Source organism: Hevea brasiliensis, chromosome 8, assembly GCF_030052815.1.
Source record: "Hevea brasiliensis isolate MT/VB/25A 57/8 chromosome 8, ASM3005281v1, whole genome shotgun sequence".
NCBI classification, from domain to species: Eukaryota; Viridiplantae; Streptophyta; class Magnoliopsida; order Malpighiales; family Euphorbiaceae; genus Hevea; species Hevea brasiliensis.
This window is the reverse complement of record NC_079500.1, coordinates 95,278,732-95,303,419: the sequence shown is the minus strand read 5'-3', so window position 1 is coordinate 95,303,419 and position 24,688 is coordinate 95,278,732. Positions and strand designations below refer to the sequence as shown.

Below are 24,688 nucleotides of genomic sequence, written 5' to 3'. Positions count from 1 at the left end.
CTTGTCTAGAAAACAAAATTCTGGGCATACTATAGATATCTGGTCCCAGATATGCTTCTGAAAAGTGACCAAGATAATCACAAAAGTGCATATATCTTTCAACTCACTCGCAAAAATGCACAAAATGCAAAAACTATATAAGCATTATATCCACAAGCAAGTGATAAGCAACTTACAGCAGACTTCATGGATTTTACACATACATTGAAAGACACAACACAAAAAGAACTAAAAGATCCAAAAAGTTAAGAGTTGGGAGACACTGCTGCCGTTTATGAAAGAGCAAATTAATAGAAGGAGAATGACTGAAAGCTATCTGTATCATCTGATTTGCGCTCGACGCTGTCCAACTTTGTGATAAACATTGAATCTAGTCTATTGTATGGATTTGTCTTGCGAAGTCTTTCAAAGTATGAATCCATCAGTCCACTTTTCCTAGCAATATCAGAGCGGACCCAACCTGGATGGTTTCCCGGTGCACCAGTGACTATTACAGCAGTTTTCTCATTAGCCAAATTAGCTAGTGCCACCATTGCCTCAGGCTCAGTAGCTGATGAGGCATCCACCAAGAAAATGTGACTAAAATGTCCAGCAGCAATGCCTTCATTACATAGCCGGAAGCTGCTCACATAAGTTGACAATATTACTCTATATTTCCGGAGTTCCTGAAGACGAGGACAAGAAAAACATTCACCTGCATAAATACATGAAGGAAGGATATCAGTAGGCACCCCATCTATCTCTCGAAATGCAGCATTAGCTCGAAACATTTCCGATTCAGGAATGTGCTTCTTCAAGCTACTTGTCAGCAAATCACATGTGTTGTTAATAGGTGCACATATAAGAACTCGGTGCTGTTGAGAGCTTCTATAAATTTCAAGCACTGCTTCTTGGATAACCAACCCAGTTTTTGATAGTTGTCTACATTCATTCCTTTTTGCTTTAGTTACACAGAGTGGGCCCTCAATGAGATAAGGTGGTGGCCCCTGAAAGGCTAGGATCTGACGAACCGCGGATGTTTGATCTGCATCAAGTTTATAATTAAAATAGGCAGTTGATGATGCAGGGTGTCTCCTTCTGAGGTCACAATCAGGGAAAATGTAACTTTTAAATAAAGGATCTGAAGCGGCTTCAACTGCTTGATGAGCCCTTTTTAAACAAACTCTGTTAAATGAGAAGCTAACATCATATCTGCGAGACGAATGATGCTGAGCATAAAAATCTTCACTGAATTCAACTAGCACAGTTGTGCTCCTCACCACTCGATAGATAACACCCTGGTTTGCATTTGAAAACAATAAAAATTGTGGATAAAATGGAAATATGAGATACATACATTAGCTGAATAAATATTTTTGTCCACTGAATGCACAAAATAAAAAGTTCTGGCTGCTAACCTGAAATGGCTCAGTTTTATTTCCTGAAGGTCTTGCAAATACAAAGTCCCTTGATAAGAGAAATGGCCGCCTCTCATGACATGAGTCAATCTCAAATGTCACCAAGGTTTTATTATCCTTCTCATGACTCTCTGAGAAGGATGACAGTTTAAAGATTGATGCTTGTTGCAACTTTAACGTGATATTCTCCAATTTGAACTGACTCCATTTCTAATTCATAATAAAAACATTAACCAATCCCAATGAAAAATGGTGAATTTACAAGATCAAAACACTGAAGCAAAAATTTATAGAACTAAGAACGTGCCTTTCACATATCAAACAGCAAAAATAATATTGTAAGTTGCAAAATTTGCAGACTAGAGACAGCAGCATTAAATGTTTCTAAATAAGCGTATCTACTAAACAGAAGGTTATGTTTAGTGAGTTTTTTTTATGTTTATGTGTTCCTATGTGTTTTTGCTGTTCGTCGCTGAAGAAGGAAAGTTATGGCTTCTTTTCTCATCACCAAAACCAAAGATGTTTTTCTATCAAGCCTCCTAGTTAAATTTGATTGTAAAAATATTACATTTATATTTTTGACACGTTAGGAACTATGGAATTGAATGGCTATGCTGTTATTAATAGCATATGGATTAATAAGTTCAAAAGCAAGAATGAAGCAGCACAAGATATTTGAGCTACAGAAGCTATTATTGGTAGGAGTCATTCCTAGTTTTTGCCAGATGCTTTCTTATCTTTTTTCATCTATCCTTTTTTTTTCTCTTTAGCAAATAATTTTTCAATCTTATGTAGATAGATGCAATCAACCATTCATATTATAGCAATTCCATTTCATGATACATCTAGACATGACAGGTAAGTTATTTCCCCTTTTGGATACTGAACCAATTTACTAGCATTTCGAAGAGAAAAATCCACCCACTAAAACGAAGTACGACAAATTATCAAATTATCATGGAAATTCCAAGTTATGCTTGAATCATTCTTATTGCCTAGAATCTATCTCGCCATCTCTAAATATCCCTGCTGCCATTCTATATGCAATTTCAGCCATATATTATTCTGAATAATCATCTTTTCATGTATTAATAAAAAAATAGAATTTAAAATAATCAAGATTTCATAGGTAGATTTTTAGAATGGGATATGTTTTGAGGCACACTGATGTGTTTTCTTATTTAACTAGATTATTAATGAAAATGAAACTACTCAAGATTTGATTGATGTAGTCAATACCTCAACATAGAAGTCTTCAGCATAAAGAAGAGCAGCAAAATAGTCCTTATATGTTGACATAGACAATGGCCTTTTAAGAACTCCAGGCACCTTGTCTTTCTTGATCAAATCTTGTATATCCATAGGAATCATATAAATAGGTGATGCATCCTTTTGAACTAATACGTAGTTGGCTTTTGTCTGTTGACTAGTGACATTTGAGGAAGCCGGAGCCAGTGTTGGCTTAAAAGATGGAAGGGGCTCAGAGGGTGATGGAGATGGTTTAAAAGAAGTTAAAGGTGCTTGAGTGGATGGTTTTAACGAAGAAGTTGGAGCTGTAAGAGAAACTGGCGATGGTTTAGAAGAGGGTATTTCTGGCATTAATGGTTCAGCTTGGTTCGAAGATAGTGGGAGTTTAGGTGCCCGGGGGGATGATTTTGATGAAATTGGGGGTGCAGGAGAGAGCAGAGATGGTTTGTAAGAAGTTATATCCCATGTTAGTGATTGACGTTGGTAAGAAGAAGATGCTGGGGGTTTAGGTCTTGATGGAGTTGGACTTGAAGAAGATGTGGCTTCTTTGGATGAAGATTGTGGTAGCCAACAGGAAGATGTTTCTGGACTACTGGAATTTCTATTTGAACTACCAGACACATCATATATTCTTTCCACTGAGTTAAAGTTTGTGGATCCACTGTTTGCTGAATTTCTTGACCCTGAACCAAATATTGCCCTGAAATTAACAGAAACATACTTCGTAACACACTTGGTTCCCATGAAGTGTTTACATAAAATGTTTCATCATCATTTTCATATCTATGATCTTCAACACAACAAAGAACATACCGCAAGATTTCAAGAAACAGAGACATGTAGGCCTTCTGCAACCAAAACATTCACAGATAAATACATCATGTGAAAAATATAAAGTATATAACCACAATATTAATTTGACCCAATTTGTTGCAAAGAACCATACAACTCGACTCCACCATGACAAATAATTCAGACAAATTCACTATAATCTCACTGCAAATGGGAGAAATTATTCCATCCCATTTGGTACAAAAATTCCTAAACATAATAGAAAGATTATCAGGCATGCAGAGACAACTTAAGTGTGGTTATCACCAGAATTAAATTAATCCTTCTTACCGAAATTAAGGATCACCTTTCTATGACTTTCTTCCTGAAGATTTTTTTTGTTAGCACTAAATCAAAAACTGGGAACCTGCAATTTTTGAGCAGAACAAAAAAAAACTTGGTAAGTTGGTTTTGTAAGTTCACTTTATCAGCTGCAGCATACATTAATCAGGTGTAGATTGAAGCATACACAAGCATTTACACCAGTTCTAGTGAAGATGAGGAAGCCCTCGCAGGTTACAGTTGCTGGATTTCAAGAATTTTTGAAAAACTAAAAGATAATATGAAGGGAAAAAAAATTCTTGAATATTGATATACAAAGTATTATTTGAAAATGATTTTATGACTAACCAAAAAGAAACACATCAGATTATAATGATTTTGTTTCTGGGTTATATTAAAAAAATACTCCATATATGATATATGTTGACTTGTTAATTACTTTCCTAATTTTTCCCTCCCAAGAACAAAATTACATGCAAATGAATCAGATCAACTGAACTTTCAGCAGTTTGATTGAAAAGATTACAATTATATGGTCAAAAGGAAAAGAAAAGAAATTAGACACAATGAGGTCAAAGAAGAAAGGAATCGCCTTACTTGAGACTCTCCAAACTGTGAGAAATGAAAGAGAGCAGCAAGGACTGAAGTCACTGAAATGAAAAGAGCAGCTCACCTGTTAAAGCAAAGTTGAAAAGTTTTGTTATTAATTTTGAATAATTCTTTATGCATTTCTTAGTTGCTAAGTTTGTTTTATTGATTTATTTATTTACCAGCTTTATTCGAGAAGAATGCCAATTAGTAAAAAAAAGAATCAAAGTTTTACATTAAATCAAAACAATAGTATTTTTTTTTTTATAATTTTGTGTATTATAACTAGCGAAAATTGCTAAATTAAATTTGAAAAAGTAAACTATAAATTATAATATAATTCTTAAAATTTTATTTAGTTACAAAATTCATTAATTTAAATTTTATATTTAAATATTTTTTTATTATATATAATATAAATTATATTTTATATTTATTTTTAATTGAAGTTTTATACTTAAAGAATAATTTTTATTGATTAAAATATATATTGATATCAAAGCATTATATTAGTTATATAACAGGAATTAATTACTTTTTTTTATAACATTTAACATAATTCCAATTTGAAATTACAACATAATATTTGTTTTTTTTTTTTTTAAAGATGTTGGAATGTATCATAAGTTACCTATGGGTATTTTTTTTAAATTATAATTATTATTTTTAACATGTTTTTTTAATAAAAAATTGTGGAACATGACTTAATAATACACTATAACTACATTTTTAGCACGATCATAAGTGAAATATATGTAAATAAAAACTTATGACACAAAATATTTGAATGTTTATAATTTTATGGTTTATTATTGAATAGTATAATTATTGTTTTCTTGAAGTTTTAGTTTTGCAATTAGTTTGTTCTCTAATTAAATAGAAAAGAAATTTTAATTATAAATAAAGATTTTTTAATCATGCATAATTTACTTTAATTAACATGTGCGTTTTATTTAATGGATATCACAATTTATATGCAACATATTTTTTCAATTATATATTTATTTTAAATCTATATTTTATGAATTTATTTTTACATTTTATTTTTAAATACATGAATTTATTTGGTTTTATTAAAATATAATTGCATTAATTTCAATTAATAAAAATATTTCTTTAATATAAAATATAAATACTAAAAATTTTTTTAATATAAAATTTGATTAAAAATAAATATAAATTATATTTTATAATAACTATAATTTTTTTTTTAAATATAAAATCCTAATAGAATTTTTCTTGGTGAAATCATTGTATATAATCATTGATCACTATGATCAACAGTTACAATAAAATTATTATACATATATCAAATTCATTATATATATATATATATATATATATATATATATATATATATATATATATATAAAGTATGAAGATACTCTCAAGAATATGACACATGACATTTTTATTAAAAATTTAACCACATATCACATTTCCTGAATATTTTTCTTTATATTGATTATTTTTTATTTTTTTATTTTTTTAATTATCATTATTATTTATAATACTCTAAACATTTATGATATAAATTATTATTTTCTTTAAAATTTAATTATTAAAAATTAAGATTTTTTATAATTAAATATAATATTTAAAAATTATTTATATTATTTTATAAATACTAATTATTATTTATTTATTCTTATTTTTCTCTTAATTATCATTATTACTTACCATCCTACCTTAAAATGCACAAAATGCAAAAACTACATAAGCATTATATGCCCAAGCAAGTGGTAAGCAACTTACAGCAGACTCCATGAATTTTACGTATGCATTGAAACACATAACACAAAAAGAACTAAAAGACGCGAAAAGTTGGAGTTGGGAGATACTGCTCCTGTTTATGAAAGAGCAAATTAATAAAACGAGATTGACTGAAAGCTATCTGTTTCATCTGATTTGCGCTCGACGCTGACCAATTCTGTGATAAACATTGAATCAAGTCTATTGTATGGATTTCTCTCGCGAAGTCTTTCAAAGTATGAATCCTTCAGTCCATTTTTCCTAGCAATATCAGAGCGGACCCAACCTGGATGGTTTCCCGATGCACCAGTGACTATTACAGCAGTTTTCTCATTAGCCAAATTAGCCAGTGCCACCATTGCCTCAGGCTCAGTAGCTGATGAGGCATCCACCAAGAAAATGTGACTAAAATGTCCAGCAGCAATGCCTTCATTACATAGCCGGAAGCTACTCACATAAGTTGACAATATTACTCTATATTTCCGGAGTTCCTGAAGACGAGGACAAGAAAAACATTCACCTGCATAAATACATGAAGGAAGGATATCAGTAGGCACCCCATCTATCTCTCGAAATGCAGCATTAGCTCGAAACATTTCCGATTCAGGAATGTGCTTCTTCAAGCTACTTGTCAGCAAATCACATGTGTTGTTAATAGGTGCACATATAAGAACTCGGTGCTGTTGAGAGCTTCTATAAATTTCAAGCACTGCTTCTTGGATAACCAACCCAGTTTTTGATAGTTGTCTACATTCATTCCTTTTTGCTTTAGTTACACAGAGTGGGCCCTCAATGAGATAAGGTGGTGGCCCCTGAAAGGCTAGGATCTGACGAACCGCGGATGTTTGATCTGCATCAAGTTTATAATTAAAATAGGCAGTTGATGATGCAGGGTGTCTCCTTCTGAGGTCACAATCAGGGAAAATGTAACTTTTAAATAAAGGATCTGAGGCGGCTTCAACCGCTTGATGAGCCCTTTTTAAACAAACTCTGTTAAATGAGAAGCTAACATCATATCTGCGAGACGAATGATGCTGAGCATAAAAATCTTCACTGAATTCAACTAGCACAGTTGTGCTCCTCACCACTCGATAGATAACACCCTGGTTTGCATTTGAAAACAATAAAAATTGTGGATAAAATGGAAATATGAGATACATACATAAGCTGAATAAATATTTTTGTCCACAGAATGCACCAAATAAAAAGTTCTGGCTGCTAACCTGAAATGGCTCAGTTTTATTTCCTGAAGGTCTTGCAAAGACAAAGTCCCTTGATAAAAGAAATGGCCGCTTCTCACGACATGAGTCAATCTCAAATGTCACAAAGGTTTTATTATCCTTCTCATGATTCTCTGTGAAGTATGACAGTTTAAAGATTGATGCTTGTTGCAACTTTAATGTGATTTTCTCCAATTTGAATTCACACCATTTCTGATTCATACAAAAACATTAACCAACCACAATGAAAAAGGGTGAATTTACAAGACACTGAGGCAAAAATTTATAGAACCAAGAACGTGCGTTTCACATATCAAACAGCAAAAATAATATTGTAAATTGCAAAAAATTGCAGACCAGAGGCAGCAGCATGAATCAAATACAACAGCCATTGTTTTTCTGTTCATCACCGTAGAAGTAAAGTTATGGCTTCTTTTCTCATCCCCAAAGTCAAAGATATTTTTCTATCAAGCCTCCTAGTTACATTTGATTGTAAAAATAATACATTTAATTTTTGACACGTTAGGGACAATACAATTAAATGGCTATGCTGTTATTAATAGCATATGGATTAATAAGTTCAATAGCAAGAATGAAGCAGCACAAGATATTGAGCTACAGGAGCTATTGTTGGTAGGAGTCATTCCTAGTCTTTGCCAGATGCTTTCTTATCTTTTTTCATTTATCCTTTTTCTTCTCTTTATCAAATAATTTTTCAATCTTATGTAGATAGTGCAATCAAGTTGAGTTATTTCAAACCATTCATAATATAGCAATTCCATTTCAAGATACATGACGGGCAAGTTATTTCACCTTTTGGATATGGAACCAATTTACTAGCATTTTGAAGAGAAAAATCCACCCAATAAAACAAAGTATGACAAATTATCAAATTATCATGAAAATTCCAAGTTATGCTTGAATCATCTTATTGCTAGAATCTATTTAGCCATCTTTAAATAAAACTGCTGCCATTTTCTATGCAATTTCAGCCATATATTATTCTGAATAATCATCTTTTCATATATTAATAAAAAAAATATAGAATTTAGAATAATCAAGATTTTATAGGTAGCTTTTTAGAATGGGATATGTTTTGAGGCACACTGATGTGTTTTCTTATTCAACTAGATTATTAATGAAAATGAAACCACTTAAGATTTGATTGATGTAGTCAATACCTCAATATAGAAGTCTTCAGCATAAAGAAGAGCAGCAAAATAATCCTTATATGTTGACATAGACAATGGCTTTTTCAGAACTCCAGGCACCCTGTCGTTCTTGATCAAATCTTTAATATCCTTGGGAATCATATAAATAGGTGATGTACCCTTTTGAACCCATACATAGTTGGCTTTTGTCTGTTGACTAGTGACACTTGAGGAAGCTGGAGCCAGTGTTGGCTTAAAAGATGGAAGGGGCTCAGAGGGTGATGGAGATGGTTCAGAATAGGATTTTTGGAATTCAGGAATAGGTGGCTTTTGACTGCTTTTGATGACATATGCAGAAGCTGGAGTTAGAGTTGGCTTAATAGTCGGAGGTGGCTTGGATGATGATGCAGAAGGGCCCAAGGAAGAAGGAGGTGCTTTAGGATTAGTTTTGGAAGAAGATGCTGTAGTTACAGAGAATAATGGAGATGGCTTAGAAGAAGTTGAAGGTGCTTGAGGGGATGGTTTTAATGAAGAAGTTGGAGCTGTAAGAGAGACTGGGGATGGTTTAGAAGAAGGTATTTCTGGTATTAATGGTTGGGCTTGGTTCGAAGATAGTGGGAGTTTAGGTGCCTGGGGGGATGATTTTGATGAAATTGAAGGTGCAGGAGAGAGAAGAGATGGTTTAGAAGAAGTTATATCCCTTGTTAGTGATTGAGGTTGGTAAGAAGAAGATGCTGGGGGTTTAGGTCTTGGAGTTGGACTTGAAGAATATGTAGCTTCTTTGGATGGAGATTGTGGCAGCCAAGAGGAAGATGCTTCTGGAATATGGGAAGATATAGGTACATAATTTCGGTAACTCTTTGAACTACTAGACACATCATATATTCTTTCCACTGAGTTAACATATGTGGATCCATTTTTTGCTGAATTACTTGACCTTGAACCAAATATTGCCCTGAAATTAAAAGGAACAATACTTCGTGACACCCTTGGTTCCCATGAAGTGTTTACACAATATGTTTCATCATCATTTTCATCTCTACGATCTTCAACACAACAAAGAACACACCGCAAGATTTCAAGAAACAGAGACATGTAGGCCTTCTGCAACCAAAACATTCACAGATCAATAATTCCTGTGAAAATATAAAGTATATAACCACAATATTGATTTGCCCCAATTTTTTGCATAGAATCATACAGCTCAACTCCACCATGAAAAATAATTCAGTCAAATTCCCTATAATCGAACTGCAAATGGGGGAAATTGTTCCATCCCATTTGGTACGAAAATTCCTAAACATAATAGAAAGATTATCAGGCATGGAGAGGCAACTTCAGTGTGGTTATCACCAGAATTCAATTAATCGTTCTTACTGAAATTAAGGATCACTTTCTATGACTTTCTTCCTAGAAGATTTTTTTCTTAGGAATAAATCAAAAACTGGGAACCTGCGATTTTTTAGCAGAACAAATAAAAACTTGGTAAGTTGGTTTTGTAAGTTCACTTTATCAGCTGCAGCATACATTAATCAGGTCTAGACGGAAGCACATACAAGCATTTACACCAGTTCTAGTGAAGATGAGGAAGCCCTATCCCAGGGTACAGTTGCTGGATTTCAAGAATTTTTGAAAAACAAAAAGATAATATGAAGGGAAAAAAAAAATTCTTGAATCTTGATATACAAAGTTCTATTTTAAAATGATTTGATGACTACCCAAAAAGAAACTCATCAGATTATAATGATTTTGTTTCTGGGTTATATTAAAAAAAATACTCCATATATGATCTATATTGACTTCTGAATTACTTTCCTAATTTTTCCTTCCCAAGAGAAAAATTACATGCAAATGAATCAGATCAACCAGAAAAAATTAAAATTATATGGATAAAAAGAAATAATACAAAATGAGATCAAGTAAGAAAGGAATCGACTTACTTGAGACTCCCCAAACTGCGAGAAATGAAAGAGAGCAGCAAGGACTGAAGTCACTGAAATGAAAAGAACAGCTCACCTGTTAAAACGTTGAAAAGTTTTGTTATTAATTTTGAATAATTTCTTATGCATTTCTTAGTCGTCAAGTTTTTTATTTTTCTTTTTACCAACTTTATTAGAAAAAAAAATCAAAGTTTTATGTTAAATCACAATAACAAATTTTTTCTTAATTTTATGTAATTGAGTTTGAATGAATATAAAATTTAAATTAATTAATTATTTTATTAATTAAATAAAACATTAAAGACTATTTTGTTAAAATACTCTTTAGGCTTTTACTGTGATTTTTATTTATTAGTCACTTTTCATCGTTGTTGCAAATTCAATACTACCACCGTTCAGACTATGGGAATTAGCTTCAACTTTAAAATTATTAGGTATATTCAATGTATATGTATTATTTTTATAATTATGTAAAATTTATTTTTTATATTATAAGAATAATTTATTTTTTTATGAGAGAAAAAATATTATCTTTTAATACTCTTGATACATCTAATAAGTAACCTCAACAGCCTCTTTAATACAATGTACACCCACCTCTATATTGCCATGTCAGCAAAAAGAACCCAACAGGAGACAATTGATTCTAGAAAAAGATTTTCTTTCTTTCTTCTTCTTCTTTTTTTTTTTTTATTTTATAAAATATAGATTATGATATTACTAAGCCTATTCCAAATGTTTGTAGTATTTTTTTTTATTTTTTTCATTTCTTGATTGAAGCTAATTCTCTTCAAACTTCAAAGAAGAACACTACCAAGCATATTAACAAGTCTTGACAAATTAAATTAATGGGAATAAAATACTACTAAACATATAAAAGAATTTATACATTGACATTAGTTATATTGTTGAGTATAAATAACAGTGATATATTAAAAAAAAATTAAGTACATAATGTCTCAAGCTTCAACTGATAGTAGTATTTAAATAAAGTCTTTCAATAAAAATAACTTCAGGATTTAAACTCTAATTTTGCAGCTAAAATTCATTTGGAAATCAATTTTCAACTTGTTTTAATTGTTCTCATAATTTTATTAGAAAGGAAAAAAAAATCCCTCAGATATAAATATATGTAATATGTGAACATGTGCCTTGAATATGAGTTGATTAATCTTAAAAAATCAACTTTGTAAGCTCAAGCAAGAACTTGGCCAATTTATGAAGTTATATATATATACTAATATACTAAATGCCGTACGTCTTTCTATAGTGCATGCAATGAATAATATTGCATGCACAGTTTGCCTTTCAACGCTAATTACCCATTAAAAAAAAAAAAGTGAGAGATGCAGAGAGAAAAAGAGAGGGATGACACTTTCAGAGAAAGGCTGAGGCTTATGGCGATTCTCTACAGAACAGGTTGTTCACTAGTGCAAGATTTGTAGGAGGGAGATGTTAGTAGTATGCCCTAGAGCATATTATTTAGTATGTATCTTGTACATATTTTTATTAATAAAAGGCATTTCCACTTTTCCGTTTATATAATATATTTATGTGTAATAGAAAAAGTCCATTGATATTTTGTTAGAAATATTATTCTTAAGTTGTTAAGAATATGAGTGACAATATTTCTAGCACGAAGTATCATAAATAGGTTCATAATCGAGGATACTTCATAATAAGGACACGACTTATCTAGAAAGATTGTATTCATGTTTGTTCCCAAGTTATTTATATGAGATATAAATAAGATGGAATGGTGAGTCTCATGCCATATAACAAACATGATAGGCACTTATAAATGATAAGTAGGCCGAACCAGTGACACTTATGACAAGCACATGGAGTTTACTCTTGTCAATGTTTTGTCATAAATCATATAAGTGCATATAATCTTTAGACCTGAGATAGCACAGTTATCTTGTATATAGGTAGTTTGAGTTTGATACTGCTTTCATACTTGTACTGTGTATGGGTATATGGGCATGTGTTGGCTCCTACTAGTTATATATGGAGGTAGGTGTTGATCAAGATGGAATCTGTTCCACTAAGTAAATAGAGATAAAATCCTATGTTCATTTAATTGTTTTTGATGTTTCAAGTTCCTGGCCAGGACAAATAGATTTATTCAGAAAAGAGTTTCTGATGAGAAAATCCTTTTAATCAAGAACTGGAATTAAAAGAGAACATAATATTCATAGCAAATGGAGTTTGACATAAACCATGACTCCAGCTTGAGTTGGGATTTTGTAACAGAGAGATTCTAGTGCATGGTAACATATGATTATAGGTTCATTTAAGGTAAACCTTATTACTAATTGGGTGGCCATGGCATGCTATGCTAGGTGTTAACCATGGTCTATGAGGTTCATAAAATGATTTAGAGAAATCATTTATGGTAAGAAAGAGTTCTGATGATATTAAGAGTTGATATCATGTCTCATTGCCAATTAGTGATGAGCCTAGTAAGTCACACACATACACAAGTTATCACCTAATTAAATATGATTTAATTAATTAATTAATTAAAGAGTTTAATTGATTAATTAAATAGGTTTGATTTGCAAATAGTTTGCAAAGTCCCTAGCATGACTTGAAACCAAATCTAGATTATTGGATGTATAATATAAGTTAAATTTATATTTAAAGTGTTTAAATATGAATTTAATTAATGAGAAATTAATTAATAGAGATTAATTAATTAATTTATATTTGATATAAATTAATTAGAAGAAGAAAAATAATTATTTTGGGTTGAGAACTCAAAATTAAGACATAGGGGCATTTTGGTCATTTTGTAGTGTGACACGTGGCACCATGAGATGGTGACACATGGCATAACACATAAGCTTGCCAAATGTTTTTTAATCATGTAAGATGATTAAAATCAAGATTACATATAGGTTTGACACTTGGCACAATGTGATTGGGTCACTTAAACCTAGAGCTAATCAAAGGGTGACATGTGGCAAGGGTTTAATGTGTTAACCTAGCTATTTAAGTGTTGTTATGAGAAAATAAAACATAACCAGCAGCCACACTCCTTGGTCACGCCATTTTGCAGCCCTCCCTCTATTCTTCTTCATCTCTCATCAATTCAAAGAGATTAGCCATCAATCTCTTGAATTAAGAACACTAGAAATTGTTTCTAGTGTTCTGTTTACATCTTTAATCTCTTAAAAGGCAGAACTTGAATTTCTAATTAATAGAAAAGGCTTTAGAAGCTGTTCAAGGGCTGCCATAGGTGTTCTTGGTGTGGACAAGCTAGAGGGACAACATCTGGTGTCCTGAAGACGAATCTCAAAGGCGCAGACACGCTGCAGTGCATCAAGAGGTTAGTGTAATCGTTCTTGATTTAATCTAGGGTTTTAAAATTAATCTGATTAATTTTAAAATCTTAAATAGCAAATACATATCCAAAAATATATTAAAAGAGTTTTAATATGTTGTTTATCATTGAAATCAAATAGATAAAAATAAATCTTGCATGATGCATGTGACTCTAGGTGAAAATTTTTGAATTCAATGGTATAAACTTGTGTTTTTCACGCTTCCGTTCCTTCAATTGGTATCAGAGCCACTATATTTGCCATTTAGATTGTTTATTATATGATTTAATTGTGTGATTTGATCATGAGATGATTGATCCATTGCTGGTTGGATCAAGAGGTGTGGCGGCATGCTTGATGAACTCCAACATGGTGCGCATGGCTTTGGAAGATCATGGTGCGCATGGTTGTTATTAAATTCTGCAATTGTTGCATGATGAAAGGTTCATCATATGACTGATTAAAATGTTTAATTAGGATTTTTAATCACACAATTAAATTATGATTCAAATCAAAAATTTTAAAAATTGTTTGAATGTGATTCAAATCTGAATTTTAAAAGTTGTTTGAATGTAATTCAAATCTGATTTTTAAAGTTGTTTGAATCATATTTAAATCTGATTTTTTAAAATTGATTGAATAAAATTCAGATCTGATTTTTTAAAAAATGTTTGAATGTGATTCAAATCTGATTTTTTAAAAAATGTTTGAATGTGATTCAAATCTGAATTTTTGAAGTTGTTTGAATGTGATTCAAATCTGAATTTTTAAATTTGTTTGAATGAGATTCAAATCTGAATTTTTAAATTTATTTGAATCATATTCAAATCTAGATTTTTAAGTTGAATATGAGATATTCAATTTAATTTAAGTATGTATGTTTTATTTAATTGTTAAATAGTGATATGCATGATGGATGATCATGGACTATAAAAGACCAATGTGATTGGATTTATTTCTTTTATGTTTCTTTGGGATTGTAAATTAATTAATTTATTTTAATTTATTTTTGGCATGTATTATTAAGTTTGTAATAATTTTTGGGTTGTAATTTCATTTATTTAAGTTCTTGTAAATTCGCCTTGGTATGCCAAGGATTACTATGTAATATTGGATTGCAAGAAGTTCAAGGAGGTCAAGAGCATTGGTGGGACCAGTGGGAGGAATTCAAGATCAAGTGTTGATTATGTACTCCTTCAGCAACTCTTGTAAAATGAATGAATGAAATGCACCTAGGAATACCCTGATTCAATTCTTGGTGGCTCAGAATTGAATCCCTTAGAAAGTCCATGATCATACTATATTTACTGCTTATCCATGAATGCATGAGATGTATGGGAATGTATGCAATTATATGATATATGCATGCTAAATGGATAATGTGCAAAGTGAGACCTTAATAGTAATTAGAATGACCATAAAATCTTCCAAACAAATGATTAAGTTGGATATGCTATAATTAAAGTAATTATAACATAGGCCCTCCATTGGGGCAATTATTTTAAGAAATTTTAAATAGTTGCATGAGATGCAATTAATTTAAGAGATTTTCTTAAGAATAATTGTTAAGCATGAGATGTTGTAAATATGTAAATGGTTTGGTGGCCAATATTGGATGTACCTGAGGACATTAAAATTATTTACATAATTACTGCTCAATGGGATCAACTTAACTAATGCAAGATAAGTCAATAATGGATGTACCTGAGATTTTGAGCATTAGGGGCTAGGTAAAGGATTGAACCTCACATGAGATGTGATGGGCAAGGAGTTGCTCACTTATAGTTTATTGTAATTCCAATAATGGATGTACCTGAGGATGATCAATAGAATTATAAGAATTCAATCACCCACTAGAAATCCATCCAACTAGGATTTCCGTTTCCTACTTTGGAAGTGTAGGATTCGCTAAGTTAGTGGGAGGACTAATTTGATTAAAAGACCATAATCATTTTGGTTAATTACATGATACATTTACTAATTAATCTGGTTATTTTCTGCAGTTAATTTTCTGATAAAAATGAGCACAAAACAACCACCACCATCCAATATCCTTGCAAGCATACTTGATCACAATAGGTTGACAGACCAAATCTGTCGATTGGCTAAGAAATTTGAAGCTTGTCTCAACCTTGAACATATAGGATATGTTCTAGATTCAAATGTTCCTGGTCCCTTACCTCCAGAGGCCACACAAGAGGAACATGATACTTTGGACAAGTGGAAGGAGCATGATATGAGAGCTAAGTGTTACATGTTTGCTTCCATGAGTAATGAGTTACAGACGCAACATGAGAACATGCAGAGTGCAGTGAGATCCTCCTTCACCTACAAGAGTTGTATGGTGAGCACAAAGAGAATGCTAGGTATGAGATATCTAGACGGCTATTCTCAGTATGAGGATGTCCGAGGGATGAATGTTGGGGATCATGTCCACAAGATGATTGGTGATTGAGCAGCTTGGAACATCTTGACTTCAACATGGATTTCCAACTACGGACGGATTTGATCCTTCATCCTTCCCGAGTCTTTTGGGAATTTTGTGACAAATTTCCATATGACTAAACAGAATGCACCTTAGCTGGTTTACTCAACATGTTGGTTATTGCCCAAAAGAATATGCTGTAATAAAGGGAAAGAGGTAGCTTTGGTTGCATCTTCTTACTGGAAAGTCCAACAAGAAGAAGGGTAATAAGAAAAAGAAACCTCGATTCTGGTCCTTCCAAGAAAATAGCTAAACAAAGAAAGGAAGACTAAAGTCGATGGAGGCAAAGAAAAGTGTTTCCATTGCCAAAAGGATGGGCACCTTTGGAAAAGGAACCGCCAGAGTATCTTGCTTCTCTCAAGGACAAGAAGGATACACCTTCTAAGATATGTCCATATCTTGTTATTTAGATTCTGATGATACTCATAGTTCATCTACAGCTTGGGTTTAGATACTAGTGCCAGTTCTCACATTTCTAATGATATGCAGGAACTAGCAAACAGTAGCAGCTTGCGTTCTCAAGATATTAGAGTCCGGATTGGCAATGGCTCAACTGTTGAAGCTTTAGCCATAGGATTTAAATCTTTTTACATGTTTGGACATGTTTTGTGTTTGGATAATATTTTATATGTACCTGATGCTTTTAAGAACATCATTTCGATATCTAGTTTGACTAGAAATGGCTATGAATTTCAGTTCACTGATGATGTTTGCAATATTTATTTTGGAAATAAATATGTTGGTTCGGGTTATATGAATGATGGTCTTTATTATTTGGATAATAATGACAAACACAAATTGAATGCAAGTGATCTAAAAGAATGCAATGCCATGGTGAAAACCAACTCAAGTTCAAAATATATTTGACACTTAAGGTTATGTCATGTTGCAGAAGATAGGATTGCAAAATTAGAGAAAATGGGGATTCTATCCTCATTGGGCTCTGAGCCTACTCCAACTTGTGAATCTTGCCTTCAGGGTAAAATGACTAGATCACCCTTTGTTGGACAAGGGCTAAGAGCTGAAAATATTTTGGAGCTAATACATAGTGATGTATGTGGTCCATTTAAAGAAATGGCTAGAGGGGGTTTTCATTATTTTATTACCTTTACTGATGATAAATCAAGGTTTGGGTATTTGTATTTGATGAAATACAAACATGAATCTTTTGAAAAGTTCAAAGAATTTAAATCTGAAGTAGAAAATCAAACAGGAAAGAATATTAAAGCTCTTCGATCAGATCGTGGAGGTGAATACTTGAGTACTGAATTTGATGAATACTTGAGAGAGCATTGCATTGTTTCTTAGCTGACTCCTCTAGGAACGCCACAGCTGAATGGTGTATCTGAAAGGAGAAATCGTACCCTATTGGATATGGTACGTAGTATGATGAGCTATACTGATATGCCAATCTTCTTTTGGGGATTTGCATTTGTGACACCCCTTACCCGTGTACAGTATACCCGAGTAAGTAATGTCACACGGTGTACCGACACACTCTAATATTCCTCAATTTATTTATATCATGCTTTTGCATATAATTTATGAAATACAATTTATTTAAGCCATTTATCAAAAGTATTATTCACTTAAGGTTCCGAAAATTTTAAAGAAAATCCGGCGGAGTACCGGCTAAAAATGGAGGAAACCGTTCTTTGGAACCTGTTAAAAACACTCCCAATATTTTTATTCCATCATCTCAAACTCCAATATCCAATATCTCAACAATATTTCTCAATAGCAAATTCTCAATAATCTTTTTATTTCTCAAACATCCATTATCAACACCAACTCAATATCAAGATTTCAACATTTCAAATTCTATTTTCATTCATCATTCACATGTGATGTTCGCATACAAATCACAAGTAAACATTTACTATTCCATTAACAAATACAATTTTCATAATTTACATATACATCACTATATATTACACAAGTTTAATTACATATGAAGAAAAATCTGCTACAAAATATCAAAATGACAAAATGACACCTAGTGCCCTACCAATGCACTGCAGGTAGTGAGGTGACACGGACATCGAGCGAATCGCCGGATGGACTCACCTACCGTGGTCTACTGGGCTCACGATCGGGATCTCCAGTACCTACGCGTGGCAAAAGCAACGCGCTAAGCAATAATGCTTAGTGGTGCAATAATATAATAAAAGAAAATAGCAAGAAAACGAATATATAGTGAATGTGTATGATTCATTTGTTTAGTATGGTTATGTATACATTAATTCAGTAACTTGTTCACTTTCATTCATTTGGTTGCCCAAGTAACCTACACTAGACGACTAGACTGGATAACGAGTAAACTGGCACTGGGTACCTAGTACCTCGGGCCGTCACACCATCGGTCACATATGCATCTCCGGCAGGCAAATGTAAGCCTAACAATGTCAGAATAATGTCAGGCACAAGGCCAAGTCTCAATGCAAAGTCAGAATGGCTAAAAGCCATGAAATCACAGAATGGCATTTTTGCCATGTGCAGTACTGCTAACGGAACCCTATTGGCATGCCAAACTATCCAAACCAATCTTGTTAGGTATACTAGGGCATTTGAAACTTTTAAATTCTTCAATTTGTGAATTTCAACTTTTTTGGTGTCACTATTCATCATTGGTCAACAAAAATGTTGACTTTTGGAATAAAAATGTGTACATTGACTTTGGCACTCCCAACATACCACATTTGGTGTTTAAAACTTGTTGGCATTAAGTGTTAATACCATTCCAAAGTGAAACTCAAAACCAGCAGAATTTTCAGTTTTGGTGAGTCAAGTTCACTGTTCCATTGGACACTGTTACTGTTGGAATTTGAAGAAATGTAAAACATGAAAGTTGTTCCTTATTTTGTCTAGTTGAATTTCCTTGTTTGAATCACTCCATTTGGAGTTTTGTAGCTCCAGATATGGCCCAAAAACCCAAGCTCTCCGGATTGCATTCTGCAGAAAATTACCATATCTACAGTGCATGAACAGTGACTGGAACCACTTGTTTGGATGGGTTCTGGCCATAATTTGGGGTAGGTTCCTTCATGAAAGTTGTTTATCTATGTCTTAACTTGTTGCTGTAAAAATTTCAGACCAATTGACCAAATCTACAGTGAGTTATGGCCAAATGAACAGTCATTTGGTCAAATTCTGCAGAGGCAGTTTCAGGGTTCCGGATTGGGGCCAAGTTTTGGTCCTCTTGCTTTGGTCTTTTGGTCATGGTTTCTTCAGCAAAAATGTGCCATTATAAGCCTAGTTTCATGTCCAATTGGCCAAACATCAATTGGACTAACACAGCCCAAGTTATGGCAGTGCAAAGGGACTGAATTTTCAGTCCCTATGCTGCTGTCATAGGGCATTTTGTAACCTCACCTTGCCATAGTATTTTTCAGTCCCATTTATGGTCAACACATCTAAAATGGTCACTAATTGACCATTACAATGTGCCCTAACAATTTCCTAAGCCAAGTCACATTTTCACCTTTCCAAACCCTAAGGTCCAAATCAATTTACCCATAAACCTCAATTTAACACACTAATTCAACATCTATATAGATATATAGCTTAAACATAATTTCCAATTCATGCTAAGTCCATTAAAACCATCAAAACACTCCCTTATTGTTTCTTCTTAGGGCTGCCGAAATTGAAGGCATGCATAAGTATAAATTTCATTCACTTAAGTTACCAATTCTTGCTCACTTTAAGGCTTTAACATGGAATAAAGGTGATTTGAGTATACATGTGCACTAACCTTGTTTGGGCAGATTTTTCCAAGCCTCTAAACTTCAATTTCCTTCCTCTTGTTGGCTGCCAAGAGCTTGTTTAAGATGTGGGGTAAGGTTTTAATGAAGAGAGGTTAGAGAAATAGGGTGGAAGTGAGGAAAATCTAAAGCTTGAAAAAGCTTCCATGGGAGGTGGCCATGGCTAGGTTTCGGCTGGCTTTTTGGGAGAGGATGGCTGCTGCAATTTATGTCTTAATTTGGTCTTCTTTTATGTCTTTTATTAGTTTGGTCAAATGGGAGCTTAATGGTGATTGGTTGGTAACCTTGAATGACATCACTTTGATGTCATAAATTGACATTTGTTGAATTTTTCTTTTCTTTCCTCCACTACTCATTTTCAATTTAATTTCTAGCAATATTTCTTTATATTTTATGTCATATTAATTATTTACTCAACTGGACAAGTCGGCCAAAAATCACCTCGGAAGGCGAAATGACCAAAATGCCCTCCGTTTGGCTTAACGGGTCAAAATTGTCTGTACCGATTGAAAAATTTTTCTAGGTATTTTCTTGGCATTCTAATGCCATGGGAACCTCAATGACCCTTCTCTGGAGTCCCAAAAATTATTTTATAATTTTTTCCCCGGGTCTAGGGCTCCTCGTTGCGAAAACCGCAACTTCCCTCCGGTTTCCCACCGCTTGGGCACCGGCTCGTTTTACTCGGTTGTATTTTATTTCTAAAAATTTTACTAAGTGTTTCTTATTAATATTTGTGTTAATTATGGTCCCTCACTTAAGTTTAAATATTTTTTCGGACGTTCTAACTGTCCGGACCGACACCGGTCACCGGAACAGTAGAATGTACGGAATGGGTACCGGGAGGGTGTTACAGCATTAGAATCAGCTTTGTATATTCTGAATAGGATTCCATCAAAATCAGTTTCTTCCACACCTTATGAGATATGGCATGGAAGAAAACCAAGTCTTAAGCATGTTAAGATTTGGGGTTGTCCAGCTTATATCAAAAAGCTGAACACTGATAAATTGGAGACCAGATCAGAAAAAGGTCGATTTGTTGGATATCCAAAAGATAGTTTTGGATATCCAAAAGATAGTTTTGGATATTATTTTTATTTGCCTACTTCACAAAAGGTTGTGATAAGTAGAGATGCCACATTTCTTGAACAACAGTTTGTTCAAGAAGGAGGCAAAGGAAGGCAAATAGAGTTAGAATTGGAGAATTCTGACCAACCAACAGATCAGATGGATATAGATCCATCTAGTCAACCAATACCCGTTGATGAAACATCTACAGCTGTTCCTTGTAGAACAACCAGGGTATCTCACCCACCAGTGAGATATGGTTTTCTTCATGAAGAAGAACAAGAGTTGTCTACTCATGAAGAAGTAGATCATGGAGATAATCTACTTACCTATGAAGAAGCTATATCAGATATAGACTCTTCAAAATGGATTGATGCTATGAAATCCAAGATTGATTCCATGTATAAGAATCAAGTTTGGGATCTTGTTGACCCACCTGAAGGTATTATACCTATAGGGAACAAATGGGTTTTCAAGAAGAAAATTGGTTCTGATGGAAAGGTAGAGACCTATAAGGCAAGGCTAGTAGCAAAAGGGTTTCGCCGAAGGCAAGAAATCGACTATGAGGAGACTTTCTCGCCTGTTGCCATGCTTAAATCAATTAGGATTTTATTAGCAATAGCTGCATACTATGATTATGAGATTTGGCAGATGGATGTCAAAACAGCTTTTCTCAATGGATACATTGAAGAAAACATTTTCATGGAACAACCTAGGGGATTTGAATCCCAAGATGGTTCCAAGGTATGCAAGCTAAAGCGATCCATTTATGGGTTGAAACAAGCTTCGAGGAGTTGGAACATCCGTTTTGATGAAGCCATTAAATCCTTTGGTTTTATCAAAAGTGAGGATGAGCCATGTGTATATAAGAAGGTTAGTGACAGTGCTATCACTTTCCTTGTCTTATATGTGGATGACATACTGTTGATGGGTAATGACACAGGTATGTTGACGACTATAAAGGTATGGTTGTCAAATACATGCTCCATGAAAGACTTAGGGGAGGCAACCTATATTCTTGGAATTCACATCTATAGAGATAGAGCGAAAAGAATAATTGGTTTATCCCAAAGTCTATACTTGGAAAAGGTGTTAAAGAGGTTTAACATGCTTGATTCCAAGAGAGGATTGTTACCAGTGAGACATGGTATCCATCTTTCTAAAGAGATGTCTCCAAAGACACCTGAAGAAAGAGATCAGATGGCCAGATTCCATATGCTTGGCTATTGGAAGTTTAATGTATGCAATGTTGTGTACTAGGCCTGATATCGCATATCTCGTTAGTTTGACTAGCGGTATCAATCCAATCCAGTTTGGAACATCGATAGTCCAAGAATATTCTTAAGTACTTGAGAAGAACTAAGGATTTATTCTTGATTTATGGAGGTGGAGACTTACAATTGGATGGTTATACTGATTCTGATTTCCAATCAGATATCGATGATAGAAAGTCTACCTCTGGATATGTGTTCATTTGTAATGGAGGTGCAGTGAGTTGGAAGAGTTCCAAACAGAGCACGACTGCAGATTTCACTACAGAGGCTGAGTATATTCTCGCATCGATGTCTTGCAAAGGAAGTCGTTTGGATAAAGAAGTTCGTGATGTAACTTACAGAGTTCCTTCCATTGAGTCAGCGGTTCCACTACACCGTGACAATAATGGAGCGATCATACTGAGCTAAGGAACCAAGGTCTCACCAGAAATCCAAACACATAGAAAGGCGCTACCACATTATCAGAGAAATAGTTGGGCGAGGCGATGTAGCCATGCAGAAAATAGCATCAGCTGAAAATCCAGCTGATCCATTCACTAAGCCTATGTCACAAACTCAGTTAGACCGATATCTTGAGAAGATAGGTCTAAGATATTGTAATGAATGGCTCTAGTGCTAGTGGGAGATTGTTAGTAGTATGCCCTAGAGCATATCATTTAGTATGTATCTTGTACATATTTTTATTAATAAAAGGCATTTCCACTTTTCCGTTTATATAATATATTTATGTGTAATAGAAAAGGTCCATTGATATTTTGTTAGAAATATTATTCTTAAGTTGTTAAGAATATGAGTGACAATATTTCTAGCACGAAGTATCATAAATAGGTTCACAATCGAGGATACTTCATAATAAGGACACGACTTATCCAGAAAGATTATATTCATGTTTGTTCCCAAGTTATTTATATGAGATATAAATAAGATGGAATGGTGAGTCTCATGCCACATAACAAACATGATAGGCACTTATAAATGATAAGTAGGCCGAACCAGTGACACTTATGACAAGCACATGGAGTTTACTCTTGTTAATGTTTTGTCATAAATCATATCAGTGCATATAATCTTTAGACCTGAGATAGCATAATTATCTTGTATATAGGTAGTTTGAGTTTGATACTGCTTTCATACTTGTACTGTGTATGGGTATATGGGCATGTGTTGGCTCCTACTAGTTATATATGGAGGTAGGTGTTGATCAAGATGGAATCTGTTCCTCTAAGTAAATAGAGATAAAATCCTATGTTCATTTAATTGTTCTTGATGTTTCAAGTTCCTGGCCAGGACAGATAGATTTATTCAGAAAAGAGTTTCTGATGAGAAAATCCTTTTAATCAAGAACTGGAATTAAAAGAGAACATAATATTCATAGCAAATGGAGTTTGACATAAACCATGACTCCAGCTTGAGTTGGGATTTTGTAACAGAGAGATTCTAGTGCATGGTAACATATGATTATAGGTTCATTTAAGGTAAACCTTATTACTAATTGGGTGGCCATGGCATGCTATGCTAGGTGTTAACCATGGTCTATGAGGTTCATAAAATGATTTAGAGAAATCATTTATGGTAAGAAAGAGTTCTGATGATATTAAGAGTTGATATCATGTCTCATTGCCAATTAGTGATAAGCTTAGTAAGTCACACACATACACAAGTTATCACCTAATTAAATATGATTTAATTAATTAATTAAAGAGTTTAATTGATTAATTAAATAGGTTTGGTTTGCAATTAGTTTGCAAAGTTCCTGGCATGACTTGAAACCAAATCTAGATTATTGGATGTATAATATAAGTTAAATTTATATTTAAAGTGTTTAAATATGAATTTAATTAATGAGAAATTAATTAATAGAGATTAATTAATTAATTTATATTTGATATAAATTAATTAGAAGAAGAAAAATAATTATTTTGGGTTGAGAACTCAAAATTAAGACACAGGGGCATTTTGGTCATTTTGCAGTGTGACAAGTGGCACCATGAGATGGTGACACATGACATAACACATAAGCTTGCCAAATGTTTTTTAATCATGTAAGATGATTAAAATCAAGATTACATATAGGTTTGACACTTGGCACAATGTGATTGGGTCACTTAAACCTAGAGCTAATCAAAGGGTGACATGTGGCAAGGGTTTAATGTGTTAACCTAGCTATTTAAGTGTTGTTATGAGAAAATAAAACATAACCAGCAGCCACACTCCTTGGTCACGCCATTTTGCAGCCCTCCCTCTATTCTTCTTCATCTCTCATCAATTCAAAGAGATTAGCCATCAATCTCTTGAATTAAGAACACTAGAAATTATTTCTAGTGTCCTGTTTACATCTCTAATCTCTTAAAAGGCAGAACTT

General features: G+C 33.2%; 2 protein-coding genes across 7 annotated transcripts; both read right to left on the bottom strand.

The window, feature by feature from the left end:
* Positions 1-125: 125 nt before the first annotated feature.
* Positions 126-4,478, bottom strand: LOC110663909 (probable RNA helicase SDE3). Of its 5 annotated transcripts, none has more exons than XM_021823389.2 (6): positions 4,356-4,478; positions 3,768-3,843; positions 3,459-3,493; positions 2,637-3,345; positions 1,398-1,607; positions 126-1,277 (listed from the first exon to the last, which is right to left on the bottom strand). In XM_021823389.2, the coding sequence occupies exons 3-6, from the start codon at positions 3,482-3,484 to the stop codon at positions 288-290; spliced, it is 1,935 nt and encodes a 644-aa protein (XP_021679081.2). In that variant the 5' UTR covers positions 3,485-3,493; positions 3,768-3,843; positions 4,356-4,478; the 3' UTR covers positions 126-287. The 5 variants fall into 5 exon arrangements, with proteins under 5 accessions (XP_021679081.2, XP_021679083.2, XP_021679084.2 ...); XM_021823391.2 differs by having other exon boundaries at positions 3,459-3,490; positions 4,356-4,449; XM_021823392.2 differs by having other exon boundaries at positions 3,784-3,843; positions 4,356-4,449.
* A 1,572-nt stretch (positions 4,479-6,050) lies between these two features.
* On the bottom strand, positions 6,051-10,564 carry LOC110663913 (probable RNA helicase SDE3). Of its 2 annotated transcripts, XM_058151689.1 has the most exons (4): positions 10,410-10,564; positions 8,500-9,573; positions 7,322-7,531; positions 6,051-7,201 (listed from the first exon to the last, which is right to left on the bottom strand). In XM_058151689.1, exons 2-4 carry the CDS (start codon positions 9,562-9,564, stop codon positions 6,212-6,214), a joined length of 2,265 nt encoding a protein of 754 aa, XP_058007672.1. In that variant the 5' UTR covers positions 9,565-9,573; positions 10,410-10,564; the 3' UTR covers positions 6,051-6,211. The 2 variants fall into 2 exon arrangements, with proteins under 2 accessions (XP_058007672.1, XP_058007673.1); XM_058151690.1 differs by lacking the exon at positions 7,322-7,531 and having other exon boundaries at positions 10,410-10,563.
* Positions 10,565-24,688: the final 14,124 nt, after the last annotated feature.

Excerpts from the sequence above, each read along its gene's own strand:
- LOC110663909 (XM_021823389.2), bottom strand. The coding sequence starts at position 3,484 with ATGTCTCTGTTTCTTGAAATCTTGCG. Across the intron at positions 3,346-3,458 it reads CTGTTTCTTGAAATCTTGCG|GGCAATATTTGGTTCAGGGT; the intron begins GTATGTTCTTTG and ends TGTTAATTTCAG. Across the intron at positions 1,278-1,397 it reads ATAAAACTGAGCCATTTCAG|GGTGTTATCTATCGAGTGGT; the intron begins GTTAGCAGCCAG and ends AATGCAAACCAG.
- LOC110663913 (XM_058151689.1), bottom strand. The coding sequence starts at position 9,564 with ATGTCTCTGTTTCTTGAAATCTTGCGGTGTGTTCTTTGTTGTGTTGAA. Across the intron at positions 7,532-8,499 it reads CTGAAGACTTCTATATTGAG|AAATGGTGTGAATTCAAATT; the intron begins GTATTGACTACA and ends TGTATGAATCAG. Across the intron at positions 7,202-7,321 it reads ATAAAACTGAGCCATTTCAG|GGTGTTATCTATCGAGTGGT; the intron begins GTTAGCAGCCAG and ends AATGCAAACCAG.